The sequence below is a fragment of the Paramisgurnus dabryanus genome, chromosome 3 (assembly GCF_030506205.2).
Source record: "Paramisgurnus dabryanus chromosome 3, PD_genome_1.1, whole genome shotgun sequence".
Classification (NCBI taxonomy): Eukaryota; Metazoa; Chordata; class Actinopteri; order Cypriniformes; family Cobitidae; genus Paramisgurnus; species Paramisgurnus dabryanus.
Window position 1 is genome coordinate 34,456,327 of NC_133339.1, and position 18,289 is coordinate 34,474,615.

Below are 18,289 nucleotides of genomic sequence, written 5' to 3' on the forward strand. Positions count from 1 at the left end.
ATATAATATCAAGATCTGGGTTGAACTTGGACAATTTAGTCTTTGTCCAATAAATTCTGCATGTGCACTAACTTATACTGCATTAGTGCATAGTGAGCACAGATAAATAAGGTATGAATGACTTTTGCCCAGTCCTCATCTGTGAAAAAGTGGTTAAGATCTGATTACCAATTCTGTTTTATATTTGAAAGGGGTGAAAAACTCAATAGCACAGCATTTATTTGGTAAATGCTAGAGGCTGTACATTTAATGGAGACTTTTGTCTCCAAAACTCGATTATAGTATTTAGGAGGTGCCTCAGGGAACCAAGAAAAAGTATTAATTATAACTTCACAAACCTATCGAAAAAATAGTATTAGAATTGCTAAATTTATCTGATCAGATCATCGTTTATTCAAACATTGAATTTATTCTTAGGTTTTTATGAATATGGAGGCACATCAATACAGATAACCACACCTTTACCAGCAATAAACTGGTAAACAGAAATGTGAAACATACAATAAACCACTGCTTGTATAGCTGTCATAGCGCTGTGCTCAGCCAAAACATGTCACACACTTAATACACAGCCTCAGTAATAATGTTTTTTGGTGATCTCTAAAGATGAGATATTGACGTCATTAACCACTTGTACTTTAGTGATGGTCTTAAGGTCTTCCACACGGTGCTTATACTGCATAACCTTGGTGTCGTCAATGTAAACATAAAAGTATCCGTTGTCAGAGTAGATTTCAATCTGTTGAGAGACAAGGCATCAATGCTGGTTAAGCCACCATCCATTATGATCCAAAAACATTTCATTGCATGTGATACTTTGTCAATAAAGACGTCTATGACACTTTATCACCTGGAAAGGCTCTTTTACCCCAAAGGGAAAATTGCTGCATCTCTCTTCTTTTCCCCAGTGGTTTGCCATGAAGGAGTTGCAGATGATATCTGACTCAGTGAAGCGAGTGTTGAACTGGAAGGCTATTCTGTCATCCTTGTCACACAGGAAATTAATCTCAAACCTAGGGGACAGAAACACACATATACTATAATGAACACAATTATTTTGGCCAAACCTGAGTCTTAGACAGCCAGTTGAAGGACTGTGATAAAAATATCATGAGACTTTCTCCCATCACATCATTGGGGGTGAGGAATGGGGGCAACTGTTCAGAATATAATGCCATTGTTGTTACATTATTATGTTGGCTCGACAACAACTTATTGTTATAGCTTTTAAACTTATTTTTATTTTTCTTCTTACTGAAACTGTTGACTATAACTCCTATAGAGCTTTCAAGCTATGCATCCACCAAACTTTTTCTGATCTGAGTTTGGTTGCTATATCTTTTCTAAGGGATCACAATTACAAAATTCGTAAACAGACAATCAAACTGTCAAATTTCCCACGGACTTTGCCGGGTCTGAAGATTTCATAGACATATGTGGGTTACCATATTTGAAAGGCTGGAAGGCTCTGTAAGAAAATAGCTTAAAATGAGGTGCAACTTGTACCTCAAGGGTGGAAATGCTGCCTGAAACAATGTGTGTATCCTACTATGGTAAATTGTATTGTATAATTCATACTGGCAAGCGGCCTATGGAGTATGATCATTGGCAAGGGATCACACTTATGGAATTCATAAAATGGACAATCAAACTGTCAAATTTCCGGGTCTGATGAATCAGATTACAGTCTGCAATTGCACATGCACGTTTATACGGGGCCTTTGTCAAGCTAACATCAAAGTTTGTTCACAAATTTTAACCTCTAGTTGTGTACTGTTAACTTACCCTGTTAGTCTGAGGAAGTGAGCACATAAAGGCTGTACTTTTATGACAACCTAATAAAATATTTTTTTTGTGCCAAGTTCTTAAACTCAAAATGAATTTCCAATTTGCAACTAATTTTAATTCCTTTATGTGCCATATACAAAGCATATTGGTCCGGGACAAATGTTGGATGGTACTGGATTATTGACAGATCATATATCCATATATCCATATTTCCAATAGTCTGTGTGGAACAGGAAAGCCATTTCAGAGGAAAAACAAGTTATTACATTTTGATTTTAAGTTTATTTTTGCAATTATGTACCTCAGTAATTAATTTAAATGGCGTGTACACCAAAGCGTTTATGCCTGAGGCTGGTGTGTGTTCAATTATTTCCAATAGAAGCGATGCGCTTTTAAAAAAAGGTAGCAACTGGGGGGTTTTCTCTGCATTGACAGCTGGCACCCTGCGTTTTTGCTAAATGTTCAACTTTGGGTGAAACTCTCAGCTCGTCAATGTCACAGTTGTCACAATGTCACAGAGGGGCGGGACAAACATCACAACTAAACTCAAAAAAATAAAAAGTTGGATTTACTTAAAAAAACTTTGTCAAGTGGGTTCCACATAGCTTTGTTAAGTAATGTCAACAAATAAAATGTAAGTTGTATTTACTAATAAAGTTTGTGTAAAATTGACAATTTAAATGTTGCATGGACTAAAGAAATCCTAGTAAAGTCACTATTATGAAACATTTAATTGATGACAACAAAATTAAAAAATAATGATTTAATAACTCCATAACTACAAATCAATCAATCAGAGTGCAGCTGCTCAATACAACCTTTATTTAATTACAGTTTAGTGATGTTAGGTTCTTGAACGAATCGTTCTTTTGAGCCGGTTCTCAGGAAGTAACCGGTCGAGCCGGTTCACAAATCAAACTTTAGTTTTGAGCATAGGTTCTGGGTTGATGACGCAGGACGCACAGCCGAAATAGCTTGTCGAACTAAAAAAGAACCAAACGAAGTTTGTTGATGATTGCCGAGGTGAGGATTGCCGATGATTCTGACGGATGAGTTGCTGACACTGCGTGTGAATCACAGAGGATTTAAACGAGCCTGATATGCGAAGTTTCTTGTTTTATTAGTTTCAATTGATATGCTTGTTTTATTAAAAAGCTTTAGTTTTAGTAGGAGTTATTGTGCATGCAAATCATATTGTAGTTGTTTAAGGAAGACCAATGAGTTTAAAAGACAAGTTTATTTATTCTTAATACTTACACATCAGCAATTGTGCATCAGTGTCTTTTAGGAATCTTATTCAAGTTGTAGGCTAGTCAAAACTGGTATCAATCCGCGATTGAAACTGTGACCACAAACATTACTAACTTGTGAATGAAAGGCAATAAATCAGCTATGCCTTCATAAAAACAACTTTTTATTTGAATGTTTTAATGTGTTGACACAAACGACTTTATTTTAATGTTTTATTGATTTAAGTAATTAGAAAATAAATGCGTAGCAATGTCATTTCTTGATGACGTCAGGAACCGTTGAATTGGCTTTTTGAACCGGTTCAATGAGCCGAACTGTCCGAAAAGAGCCAGTTCGCGGAAATGAATCAGACTTTGCATCACTATTACAGTTTATCAAACATATCACAAACATATTTGAAATGCAATGTTACATTTCAAACCGTTTGTTGGTTTGTTTTGTTCTAAAATATATCAGAACAAGTTCATTGATACTTGGCCACTTATTACTCATGTACCTATCTAAGAGGCTGTTTACACTTGGCATTAACATGCGTTTTCGTCAATCGGATCACAAGTGGACGACGTTAATGCCAGGTGTAAACGATGTTCAAAACGTTTTGAACGCGTCCACTTTCGACCACTTTCAACCACGTAGTCGAAACCCCTTTCGATCGGATCACTTTGGAGTTGCGGAACGTAAATGTGGTTGAATGTGTTCGAACAGCCACACGCGACCGCCTTCTCTCCGACCATTTATCTAATCTGAGGTATTAAACTCAAGTTTTACGTCTTTTTTACTTCTGGCGTGAACATACGGTGAACAACTCTATTTTTAGCCTTTCATTGATAAAACTACTGCGGGTGTTCTCCGTAGTTTCGTTTTGAAAGCGTGAAAGTTGCGCAATCCTATTTCATCAATTGGACTGAAAATTCAGAGAAAGCTCCAACATATAAACGTACAAAACACTGTGCAGCATGTTTACTTGCTAAACTAGCAGCGGACTCCGATATAATATTAGTTTGCGTCCATATAAACTCATAATTACTCCCGCTCGCGCTTGAATGACAGCAGAGAGTCTCGCCCACCGTCTCACAGACCACCCCCTCATAGTATTCAGGACAGAAGCAGTCGAAAGTGGACGAAAGAGATGGATTTAAATACCAGGTGTAAACGTAATGGCCCTCATTTATCAAAAGTGCGTACACCAAAATTCCAGCGTACACCTGGCGTACACCCAAAACCACGGTGACTTTGAGATTTATCAATATGGACGTTGGCCTACGGCACGCTCAAATCCTACGCCTGCTCAGGAGGTGGTGTACGCACATTTTGAGTTAGTGCAGAAATGCGCAAACACTTCCTAACACCACAAAACGCACTGACAAACTAAAATATATGATATATTATGACCCACTGTAAAAAAAACATAATAATTACAAACTTCAGTGTTTATTTTTATGCAACATGGACTTCAATGTTTAATTTGAGAGACTTTACCAAAGCATTTGATTTGTATGCATATGTATTCCTTCAGTTGAGAGCCTGGGCGCTTTACCTGACGTTTCAGGGCAAAGCATGTGAGCGGAGCGGAGCGGAGCATTGAGCGGTGCGGTAATATTACAATCAAAGCGCCTCTCTAAAAATTCTGCTCGCTCAGCACCGCTCGTTGAACCCAGAACGCCCTTTGATAATTTGCTAGTTCGAGAATCTGTAAAAACGTTTAGCAATAAGTTATGGAATTCAAGCCTTATACATAAATGTAAAGTAAAAATCAAAGTTAAGATTTGACAGGAAGAAAACATTAAAAGGAAGTGCGGAGAGACTGTAAAAGTTAGCAAATATTCATCCTGGAATCTGAAGCGGCACATTGCAAGAAAGCACAAGGATGTGCTACGAAAACATGGTAATAATGCATCAAAAGGTAAGCTAGTTACATACCATTCGATGATAAATAAATAGCTACACATGAATAGGTAAGGTAAAATGTTTGTGTTGAATGGAGCCATAAATCCGATCATGATGACATGCGGACAAAACCATGGCCACAAACTATCTTTTATGCTACATTATGGACACTTCTTTTTCTTATTTAGTCTAAAGTATGGCCATAAATATACAATTCGTTCCCAATATTCAACAGTTTGTTCCTTGGGATTAATTATTATAATATTTCGTCATTACTATTACAATTATTATTACTTCAAATTATGAATTAGCCTAGTAAAACATGTGGATGTCGTGGCAACAAATTGTTAATTTGAATTATATCCGGAGCTCCGTATGAAACTGGATCTTAGCTAACAAACAACTGTATGTAAATACAGAAAAACACACTACAAAAGTTACTACATCATTTTAAAATATTATTTAAAAAAAACTTAACCGAACCATTAAGCAGACATATAATTTAGATGTAGGCAACAGTAAATAATAATAATAATAATAATAATAATAAATAATTATTCTTCTAAATATCAATTAAGCTTCATTAATAATAAAAAAAATAATACAAATATTACAAAATGTCATGCAATTATTAATGTGTCTTTAATCCCGCTCTTTAAACTCCCAAATAAAACAATTTTGTTTCTTTCCACTTCCCCGGTTTGTCTTCTTTGCCGTCTTCCATGTGTCAATGTCGTAAAATGAGGGCGTGGGGGAGGTGGAGACTTGAATTTATATGGGCGTGTTATTCTAATGACGATCGTTTTCAGCCGCGGCATTTAAGAAGGGCAGATATTGCGTACACCTGAATATCAACGGTACGCACAGTTTCATAAATCAGGCGGTGAGAGGAGTGTAAGCATAATCTTACGCCAACATATACGCCCGTTTCTACGCAAGAATGATAAATGAGGGCCAATGTGTCTCTCTCGTCCACTTGTGATTCGATCGATGAAAACACATCTTAATACCAAGTGTAAACAGCCCCTAATGGTGCTACACTTCTGCAAGAGGGTGCCAGAACAACAATTTACCCACAATACACTGCAGCATCATCAGCCAATGAGATGCAAGTCTGTATTGGTTTTATTAATCTGTTACTTTTACGCAACAATGTTATATTGGCTGAACAAATAATTTTGATGTAAAGCTGACAAGACACAGTCGTAATTATATGCAGTTACTTGTGTTTGTTAAGTGAAGTGAACAAGAAATTATTTAGTAAAACTGACTCCAACCAAGTTCATTTTTTTGAGTGTACCAACCGACACATCGCTCAATGACAACAAAACAGAAATATCATTGAAACCAAAGCACTTAGCTGAAGAAACGCTGGTAAGCGTCCACATGACATTTCAGCTGTGTTTAAACACTTTGGTGTACATGCCCCCTTACAGTAAGAACATGCAAGTTAACTCTTTCCTTGTCAGCGTTTAAAAAAAACTTGTCAGCCAGCAGCAGCATTTTTAATGATTTTCACAAAAGTTTAATGCCTTCCAGAAAATGTTGTTCTTTAAATATATAAACAATTTATCAAATAAAAAACAGACCCTCTGCTTTAAAAAAAAAAAGACTTTAATTAATCATATCATTAGTTGTTCTCTTTTTATCACCTCTCAAATATGGGTACGCTGTAAAAAAAGCTGTAATTATGCAGCTAGTTGCCAGTAACTTACTGAGAAGATAAAGAAAAAAAAAATTCAAACGGTTGCCAGTAAATAACATAAATGTAAAATCTACGTAACTGGCAATCAGCTGCCAGTAATACTGTAATTTCTACAGAATTTTTTTACAGTGTAGGTTTCTTCAAAAAATATCACATTTTGAGCAAAAAGCTGAGATAATTTGCATTTTTGTGAGAGACTTTTGATAGGGATCAGATCCAGTTTTTACTGTTTGGCCTAAGGGGTTGCTTCCATGTTTTATAAGTTAAGAGTAAGAAAAAGGGTAAGAGTGGTGGATAATATGGATTGCGTAAATACTCGTCATTGGCTGGGAAGTGTTTTCTCCTAATTGACGAGTTAAAACAGTCAATTTGATGACATGTTGCCTTTAAGATTATCCAAAGACAATATATATATATATATATATATATATATATATATATATATATATATATATATGTATATATATATATATATATATATATATATATATATATATATATATAATATAATATAATATAATATAATATATAATAATATAATATATAATAATATTATATTTATTATATATAATATAATATATAATTATATTATATTATATTATATTATATATATATATATATATATATATATATATATATATATATATATATATATATATATATATATATATGGGCCATTCTACCGAATTCGTGCAAATTGCTGTCCCGGAACCAAAAAACTAATTTAAAAAGCATTAACGTAGGAAAATTTTTGATAATAAAAAAATATAAGCAAATAGCAATCAAAACCCAAAGTAATATTTGAGGTAGCTGCAGGCTTTATATATAAAATATCATCATTTATATGTTGGTTTCAATTGAGAGGTGGTTGTCCCAAACCCCAAGGTCTGAATTTCACCATAGAAAAAAAAATATGAAATAATTTTTTAATAATTTTTTATAATTTTTTAAAGAAGTATCATTTTGAATACTTTTGTTAATTAAAACCAAAAATATATTTATTAGATATTTTCAGTAAAAATGAATAATCATGTAAAAAAACACTGTCCCGCATTTTCACGTCACTACCGAAACATTGCATAGTTTGGTCAATAATATAATACTGCTTTAAGCCACTCCCCTCAATTTTGAACCAGAAACTTTGTCTGTGCCTCACTCCCTTGTGGTGACATGGTGATTAGATCAGTCCCATGGTTTTAAAGTAAATGGGATCAAAAGTTTGGAAATCAGTGTGTGACATTTATCAATGTCACTACCGATCACACATTTTTAATGATTAATTAATTTTTTTAAATTTTTTCTACTGGTCATTTAGGTTTTACTCATGTTTCAATGGCGAGAACTGTGCTGGCTTACTACGTACTAATTAGCATCTTAGCACTAGGATCAAAGTTAGCTTAAATTGTCACTACCGAAACAGTCACAACCGAAACATTTGTTGACTTTTCGGTTGTGACGTGATTGTTTCGGTAGTGACAAAATTACACTTGTTTCTTTATTTTAATAAATAAATAGAAACTTTCAAGTGCACATATATTCTTTTTCAGTACAAATAATTTGTCAGTCATATTTCTGTAATGTTGTATGTGATATGACTAGGACTACAAACTAAGATAAAATGAACTTAGCCAGATTAATTTAATTAATTCATAGTAGCTTGACTCATTATTGAGATAAATGAAGGCTATATGATTCTACCTCTGGTCTCATGGAAAACTTTCTGCGCTAATTTAGCGGGACTTTGACTGATTGCTTTATATAATTGATATAACAGATAGCACATAGTATCATAGTAAATTGACATGTCATTGTTGAGTGTAGACAGGGCAGGCTCACACTAATAATGTAAATGTAAATATCTTTGGTTAATTTGTAGAGATAGCTACAGAGAGAGAGGAATTGCCAATATGCATAGACGGAAAGATGAAAGTAGAGGGGACAGACTGAGAAAATACAGACAAAGATTGAGGGAGGACCCAGAAAGGTACCAAGAATACTTAAAAAAGGAAAGAGAACGAAATCAGAAACGCAGGGAAGAAGGGATGCTGAAAAGTATCAAAGAATTATTTAAAAGGGAGCAAAGAAATGTCAGAAAAGAATGGAGGAAAAGACAGGACAAACACAGGAAGATGGTTAAAAGACAGATCTGTGTGTATAGTTCTTTTTAGAGATCGACCCATATGGATTTTTTTTTGTGCCAATGCCGATACCGATTTTTGTTTCATTAGCCTTAGCCGATGACCGATACAGGCTGCCGATTTTCTTGAGCCGATACTTGGAGCCAATACTGCTTTTGCTCACTCAGTTTACATTATAAATGTCTCAATTTAAAAAAGTAACATTTATTGAACTTTAAAAAAACTATATTTAACAAATAGTAAAAAAGGTGATGGTTCTATGGAACCATGAACTGCACTCTCCACAATGATGAGGAACTATCAGCAAAGGATATTGATTTCTAGCACTTTACTACTACAAATATATATAAATAAAAAAATTATATAGAAATAAAAACCCGCTTTGTCCAGTTATGATCAGCTGTTAGGCCGAGCTTTCAATGTTGTCACGGAAAGGTTGTATGTTTTTAGTCACATGACCTGCAATCGCTTGTGGCTTCCAGCACTCTGTCTGTAAATAATGCCAGTGATAATGTCGGTGAACACGGCAGCCACATATTGGCCAATATACACATAAACACATAAAATATACACAATACACATAAAACTCACAAAAATTGGCTATCTTGCATCCGAACTATCCGCCATCTCTTCAGCCTAATGTCCGTGCAAAGTGCTTTTATATGGTGTTGCTTTAGATATTTTTTGTGCTGTATGTTTTGACTTCATAATGCCAATCATTTTTGACTAACTAATTACTTTTTTTTACACAAAATATGGACAATCCAATATGGATGTCACTGCCGAAACATTACTGTCACGACCGAAACAAATAATGTTCTAGAAAAATAAAATAGGTTTTGCTATCAGAAAAGATGACATAATTTTATTTAGTTAGATAAAAATTTAAACTAATGAATCCTTGAATTTCAAATCTGTATCAGTGCATGTATGGCAATTACAGATAAATATTGCTTTCAAAATGCATTTCATTTGATAAACCACTCTTATAGTTTTGTTAAAATTATATTTCCAATCAATATAACCATGAAACTGTCTTTAAAAATATATATATATATATATATTTAGAAGGTTAATGTACAGAAAATCAGAATAGGCTATTAAAAACCTATTTTTTATATCAAATGTTGTTGTGTTTCGGTAGTGACACATTTTGGGAGAGAGAAAACATTTCGAAACTGTATAAATACATGCTAAGAAACTAAAGTGTCCAATCAGTAGATTAGTGTTCCTTAGATGTTCTACTATGTTTATGACTACAAAGCTTGCAGGAAAAAAAAACACTTTTTTCAATAAGTTTTGAAGTGTCAATTTGCACCAATTCGGTAGAATGGCCCATATAGGCCATCATGCTACCATTAGATTTGTTGTTTTTGCAATTGTATAGTGATCATATATAATTATTTTTCAGTCTCTTTATTAGAACACAACCAGAAAATACAGGAAATGTGTATGAAGTATTAAAAACCGTATAAAAGTATAAGCTGAAGTGTCAAGTATTTCAGGGTAAACTTCCCATTCCACTTGAGCAATAGCAGGCAGCTGCAGGATCTCTTAAACCTAAACAAAATTAAATCCATTAAATCTAATTGTAATCAAATGACTTCAGGACTTCAGTCTCCTCATAAAAGCTCAAGATGTGTTTCGTGCCAAGAGAGGTCACACTAAATACTGACTGATGCCTGAAGAAGACATTTAGTTCTGAAAATTGTTTTTTTTATTTTGTGTACATATTTCCTGTATTTTCTGTTTGTATCTTAATAAAAAGAGTGAAAAATAAATATGGATGGACATTAAAACGTTGCTAAAACAACAAAGTTGGTGATGGTATATACAGGACTGTATATAAATAAATAAATAAATATATATATATATATATATATATATATATATATATATATATATATATATATATATATATATATATATATATATATATATATATATATATATATATATATATATATATATATATATATATATATATATATATATATATATATATATATATATATATATACAATTTCATTTTTGTACTACTGATTGTACAACTGACCTATCCTGTTCTGTTTGTACTGTCGGAAAGTCAAAAAATGGTCCCTAGCTGACCACATTTAAAAAGTACACCATGTCCACCTAGAGAGTTCATATTAATACCCCGAATGTATATCTTGGTACCAATGAGTACATATTAACACAGCAAATGTAGTTATTGGAACCAAATCTAAATGGAACATATTTGGACCTTTTTTTAAAAGGTACTGTGCGAAGTGACAGCTTTACAGTAGTGAATGGACAAATGTTAAGTTAGGTTGTTTACATCAATTGTATAAAGACTTACTTGTTGGCTTCTGCTGGGGTTTCTCCCTTCAGAAGGAAACACCATCCTGGACACAGACCATCAGGACAGAAAGCCTCAAACTAAAGCAATAAATACATTACAAACATTGTCACGTTTAGCAAGTAAATTGTGGTTAACTTATATGGTGTTTTAATTGTCAATACCATTAACTAGAGAATTGGGATACAATGCTATACATGTGTATATAGCATATACAATATTTAAAAAATGTATTAAATCAGCAAGCAAATTGTGTCTTATCCATTACAGGGCAGTTTTTTGACACAAAGATAAGTTAACACTTTTTCAATCTGCCCATAATGCAAGGTAACCGGCTCATATCTAGTCAAATTGATCTGTGTGCCTATTTAAAGTCCTGGAAAACCAGAATGCAGATGAATAAAAAATTGTCCAATTACTCCACGCCCTCCATTTAAAAAACAAATCTCCGATTTGATCAGAAATGAATAGACCTATTTTATACTACATGGTTTCAGTTGGTTATGAAAGAAATGGGGAAATTAAAGCAATATTTTGTAGACTGAAAGTACATGTTCTACTTACATAATATAAGCGCTATTATTTCATTTATCTAACCCCCCCGCTAGGACTTTTTGACCTTGATGTAACCGGTCCCATCCATTATATCTGAATGAAATGAGTGGCCCATAATTTTAAATTAGTTCTGGCCAAAATGAACTGAACTGAGGTCAAAACAATTTCAAGTCCATAATAAAATGATGCTATAAATAAAAAAGTACGCTCCAGGAAGGTGCTACTTTCACACATTATCATTTCTTCTCGTGAAAGCATGCAGATGATTGAGGCGGAGAGAAGGAACAGGGCTGGCTGGTAGCAGAATTGGACACACACAGCGAAAATATTAAAATCAGTGATGGATAAAGAAGACACGAGAGATTTTTAACACAACCAAGATGCACAGGTCCATCGCTTGTGTCTGCAGTATCAGTTAAGCTTTAATGGTCAGCACCTGCTTTATTCGAGACTTCAATGTCTATCAGAGCTGAGCCACATGCTGTTATTTGGATTATGAGGCATATAGATCTTGGTGTGTGCGGACTGTCTGAGTAACCGAGGGGAATTTCAAAACCTGTCACGGTTTCTGTGTTTATTGCCACTGAGCTGCAGTGACTGGATCCAATGGAGGCACTAAAGTCATTTTAAGATTTCATGCCTCAGAATAACAGAATAAATGAGCAGTATATCTGCAATAGAAAGTAGTCAAAAGATATGACGGAAGTAAAATGACGGCTGAAGCACCCCTGTCAATGATGTTTGAAAGGACACTGAGCTGATTTCTGATGTTTTACAGGTAGTGATGGATTGCTCTCTAAACTGAAACCATGGCTATTTAATGTCCCCATTACTCTGAGTGCAGCCACATAGAAAATAATTAAAGCATCATTAGTTTAGCAAACGAGAGAGACGGTGACTGATGATCTTTGCATATGAGGAGCTATAGTGATATTTCACCCCAAAATAAAATTATTTTACTAAATAATTACTAATAAATCATTATAATTATACTGTAAAAAAATTTCTGTAGAAATTACAGTGTTACTGGCAGCTGTTTGCCACTAACTTACTGTACAGAATAAATCTAAAACAACTGCTTCATGCAAAGCATTCTGGGAACCAGAAAAATGAAAAAAGTTGATGGTTCCCAGAATGATTTGCCTGGCTGTTATTTAATAGTTTTATTCTTTAAAGACTTGTTAATGTTTAATGTTCATTTAACTTTGAACAAACTGTTGTTACAGTAAATAACATACATTTAAATCTACAGTAAGATACTGGCAAACAGCTGCGTAATTACAGCTAATTTTTTACAGTAAGGGTACTTAAATACCTGAATCTTATGGACTGAAAGCCTAACCCGCCTCATGTTCCCTATACATTTTCCATGCAATGAAAATAAAAGTGCAGCTGTCAATATTTTGTCTAATGTTTTTCAACATGAGAGTGAATAAATGTGACCGGGGTTTGTAAAAACCTAGCCTGGGTGCCAACCGAACTTAGCCCCGCCCACAACATTTCAGGTCGGTCTGGTGTCGCTCCGTTGTGGCGCAACTACGCTCGAACCGAATCTGGTCGACCCTATCAAATTTTCAGGGAGGGCTTTATACAATGATGGACAGATGTTCAACAGTAACGTAATCAACCACGTCACCAAAGAGCGCTTGTGTTGAATCCATTTTTTGAGATAAGAATTGAGATATGAAGATTCTGCCATCAAGTCTGTTCTAGAAGATATCAACAGCGCATTGATTTTTCAAAAGAGGAAGAGAGAAACGGGATCAAGGCATTTGTTTATTGGAAAGATGTTTTGCCATCCCTCCTACGGGATTCGGCAAAAGTTTAATTTATCAGCTGGCTCTGATGGTCGCTAAAAAGATGGGACACAATGAAAATGGGCAACTCGGTGTGCACAACAACGTGGATATAACTAGTGGCTGTTGCCAGCTTCTTTTCGGAAGCCTGTGGATGAAGTTCATCTAACTTACAAATGATAAGAGATAGTCTGACTGTATGACTTAGTAAATAACTCACAATGTCGTGATATGAATAAAACAGCCTGATCTCACGAATTTCCGTGTTATAGACGGTTTCATCGGACGCACGTGATACACGTCTGGATCCGAACCTTACTTCCGGTTTCGTTTTTTTAATGGTCTGACTAGTTACTAAACTGATCTCTTGAACAAATGCCTCGTCGAAAATAACAAATGTTTTGGTTTCCTAGGTAATCTATGTGTTGTTTTTTTGCTTGTTATATAAATAAACTATGTTTAAAGAACTTTGTTGTTATTTATTCTTAGCGGAGTTTACCGGAAGTTACGTGCGGACCGCGACAGCCGCTTGTTTATGTTGTTACTGCTGAAACGGTCTATAGCCACAAAATATTTAGCTAATTTATCCATATTATTTTCACAGATCTCTGCATTTTTCCGTGTCAGTTTCACGTTTTGGTTACTCAATTGTTTTTCCTATTTTCTTACCATTGTCGCTTGGGTTTAGGGTTAGAATGACTTTCTGTTACATAAAATTACATCCTAACCTAAACCCAACTCAAAATAAGTGTTCGGAGTGTCATGTGTGTCGTTCGGGTTTTCAATATATGTGTTTGTTGCATCATGTGTTTTGTCAAAATAAGTGCCTGCTGCACACGTGTCTAAACCGTTTATGATAAAAGAGACGCTCAAGTTCACAAAATACACGCAAGACACTTCCTTAACAGTAAACTCTGATTACACATGAGATTATGCGAGTATCTGGCAAACGCGAGTGTTTCTTTTATCATAAACCCTTTAGACGCGTCTGCAGCAGGGACTTTTTTTGACAAGACACGTGATGCACATAGGATCACTCGACGTGCAGAACACATATTTTGAAAAAGGAACCTCACATGAAGGCTACATACATGTTGTGACGAACTTCACATCGAGCTCCCTCGAAAAAAAAAAGTCACCGGCCACAACTGACCAGAGAAAAACTAAATGAATTCCAAAACGGTAGGAATCAAATGTTTAACTCTAGAGGAGCTGGAAAAGTAGCATATTTTCAAAAAAGTGTAGTGTCCCTTTAAGTACAAAGGTCTACTTTTTGAAAAGGTACCTACCACCCAAGTGACAGCTACAGTAGATTTTTTTCTGACAATTTAGATTATGAAGCTTGGATTTCACAGATATCTTTATTTGGGTGAACTGTCCCTTTAAGTTTGCATAAGAAGAAGGTATGCATTCTGAAGACAGTATATATCAAATAAACCAATTTAACATGTTTAAATAACATACTCACACTAGTGCAAACATGTGCTTTGAAATGCATAAAATAGTATAGTATATGTTTGTATAAGTGCGAGAAGGTAAATAAATGTTGCAATATTTAGCCGTTACACAACAAAGTAACCAGACCTGACCTGAATCTGTTTGCAGTTCAGCAAAGGGTGTTTTTCTTACCCGTAATGTCATCTTTTCGGCAGCGCTGTGTATTGATCAGCTTCCAGCTGGATTTGTTTTGGAGCAGAGAGATCATTTAAAGAGATGGTGACACCACGTGAGGGATGAGGTTTTACAGGATCAAAGCTTTTGTGTGCGGGCTTTGAGTTCATGCATAAAAAACAAGGCACGTAATGTAAAAATACAATACAGTAGTTGCACTGCAATATGAGATTGTTGTGATAGACAGGCAAAAAAATAACATTAGTTCAAAATCACTGGGAAATCATTTCAGGTTCTTCACTTGTTGCATAAACACCACGTCCAGGATTTCATATATAATGGATATTGTATATGGAAATAATGAGATGGAATGCAGCTATAGTTAATGAGCCATTGCTCATAATGAAACATGAAACATCATCATCGCAGTGAATCAAGGAATTTGTTTTTCAGGCAGTGGAGTGTATACATTATTCTGGGAAAGATAATGTGGTTTTGATGAGCTCACGGAGAGAAAGTGTCGACATCAGCAGTGAGTGAGACGTGCCATGTGACGTTATTCCCAGTTTTTTTCTGTTCTGCCATACGATTGGTCGCTGATCCTGAGGATTAAACAACTACCCATGTGGGTGTCTGCTTTGGCTTTATAGTCCATCAAATCTGCCAGCCCTCAGGAATTTTCCTGTCTGTGTTTAGACACAATGCCTTACTAAAGCTCATCTTAGCTTACTGCTGCAAAATGAATAGCGCCCATACCTCAAAACAACTACATGATGAGAGAAACAAATGAAAACATTCATGAATAAAATATCTCAGTCTTTACTATCACTATAGCCTTTGGACACAAAATCACCCTTTCCACTTTCTGACACCCATCATAATTTTAAAGTTCAGTAAAGCCACGCTGTGTGTCTTTTAGTCATCAGTTGGCCAGGCGGGCTCCACCCTTAATATCTCTATCCACCCCTGCAATAAAAGCAAGGACATAGACGCATTCTGATCACAGTATCTTGCCATCTCTGTGCATGCCAGGGGCTCCATTCTGCTAGATTACATCTCATATAAAGCTGTGAGGTGCCTTTCGGGTACCACGAGCCCAGATGCACAGTGAGAACAAATGGCTTAGAACGGGTGCGGGTCTAACAGAATGCTAATATGAACTATCAACTATAGCACACAAACAAAGCATTGTGGCACGTTATGTCTCTTCTCATGTTAGCGTTGTCTGAAGATACTAAACAATTTCTGGTTGAGTCTGCATTTTCAATCAAAAAGATGCATAGGAGTCATGTGGAAAAGATATTATCAGACAGACAAATTTTAGGTCAAAGACTGAGGAAAATTGTCCAATGAGGTACGATTGGGTGGAAGGTTGTATTATATGATGATGGCTGTAGGCAAACGGTATCTCTCTGGAGTAGTTCAAAACACAAATGAACGTAACCAAAAATACATAACCTTTCTCTATGTCCTCAAAAGAGTCCCATTTTGTTTTGACTACCAGCTGCCGGTGTTCATATGTTCTCATTACAGAAAATGACTTGCAGATATTTGCATTTGCATCTGCATGAGGTTTAATTACATCCTCCATTACTATGCATTCATTTTTGGTTGTGCCAAAAAAAGGTTGTGCACTATGAAACTATTAACTTCATTACTGTTCCTAATCCAATAAGTTAATTGCTTTGTTTGTGATCTTAGGAAGCCGATGTGTGCAGTAAATAACAAAGAAAACAGCAGACTTCCTAGAGGTACTTTAGTAATTGTCTATTTTAATTAGTTATTTATTTTCTTTTTATTATGTTTTTTTAACTGTTCTCAAATTAACCTTAACCCCCACAAACATGTAATGTAAAAGACAGCAGTGACATCTAAAATCACTTTTTATGCACACTATTTTATGCATACTGCTTTGGGAATCTTGAAAGAATCCCTCATCCCAATTCGCATATTATCAAAACCAAGCAGCCTAGTATTCCAAATTATATTTAGTATGTCCCAACTCTTTCAATCCAATTAAATCTATATACTTTCCCATAAGAAAAACAGTGCTTAGTATAAATTGGCGAATTGGATGCAAGCAATCTCTAAAGACAATCCTAACAGAACATGAGATTAAAGCAGGTAAAAACTTAGCCATAAGAGGGCGACAAAGATTTACTTATGTTTAAAGTGATGGCATGCTGTAGATCGGTCTTTAACCTTTTTAGGTCAAGGACCTCCTGGTGAAAAGAAGAGGATCGGGACCCCCAATACATGCTGTGTCAAATGAAGCATTTAGAGGCCCAAAATAAGATGTGTAAATTACCATATAAATGGGTTTACATAATTTGTTATTTAAGTGGCGCTGTCCCGTGAAATTTTTCACGACAAACTATGTATCATTGGAAAAGTCTAAGCCTGTAGAATACATATTTTAACAAAAAAAAAAATTATGTAGGGAGAGTAATTGATTCATTTATGCTTCAAAACATTTATATTCTGCTAAATGTCCCTGACGTCCCGCCAGCGGAAAGCCTATATTTACTTCAATGTTTTGCATGTGAATTTTTATCCAAACATGACAAACTTTATATCATTTAAAAGCTATTAGGGTGTAGATTTCAATTATCATCACCATTTTTGTACAGGAATGACATAGTGAGAGCCATTTTCTAAAATTCCACGGGTCCATAGGTGGGCCCACTTTGTTATTATATATTTGCAAAACTTATACACTATCCTAAACCTAAAAATCTTGACAAACTCTATATCATTGAAAAGCTCTGAGAGTGTATTTTTCATATTTCATCTCTTTTGGAAAAAATTATGACATAGTGAGAGTCAGTTTCTAAAATGTCAAACGGCCACAGGTGGACACAAAGGGATTAATAATTTTCACTTTGCACACAGTGTTTGGAACACACTGAAATACAAAAAAACTTTTGGTCGGCGTGTCACATGTGGAATACGTATATTTTCTGTAATGCATCCAAAGCTTGAATTGGATCAGATAACTTCGCACCCACAGATGGTTGGCACCCCACGCAGCCCCTTTCTGAGTCCCTTTCCGTGTTTCCGGATGTCATTTGTCATGTACATTAGAATGGTTAAAGAAACCAGGCTTAATTTAAATCAGACTCAATCCAAAGACTGTAGCCTCCGGAGGTCGCATTTCTAGGCTGCATATATAATTAATCTTATTTCAGAATATTAACAATAAAGTTGACTATTTTTC

The 18,289-nt window shown here is 35.0% G+C and overlaps 1 protein-coding gene across 1 annotated transcript; it reads right to left on the reverse strand.

Moving 5' to 3' along the window:
• Nucleotides 1-18,145, reverse strand: grifin (galectin-related inter-fiber protein). The gene is made up of 4 exons (XM_065255352.2): nt 15,091-18,145; nt 11,111-11,190; nt 851-1,013; nt 1-739 (listed from the first exon to the last, which is right to left on the reverse strand). Exons 1-4 carry the CDS (start codon nt 15,100-15,102, stop codon nt 575-577), a joined length of 420 nt encoding a protein of 139 aa, XP_065111424.2. The 5' UTR covers nt 15,103-18,145; the 3' UTR covers nt 1-574.
• Nucleotides 18,146-18,289: the final 144 nt, after the last annotated feature.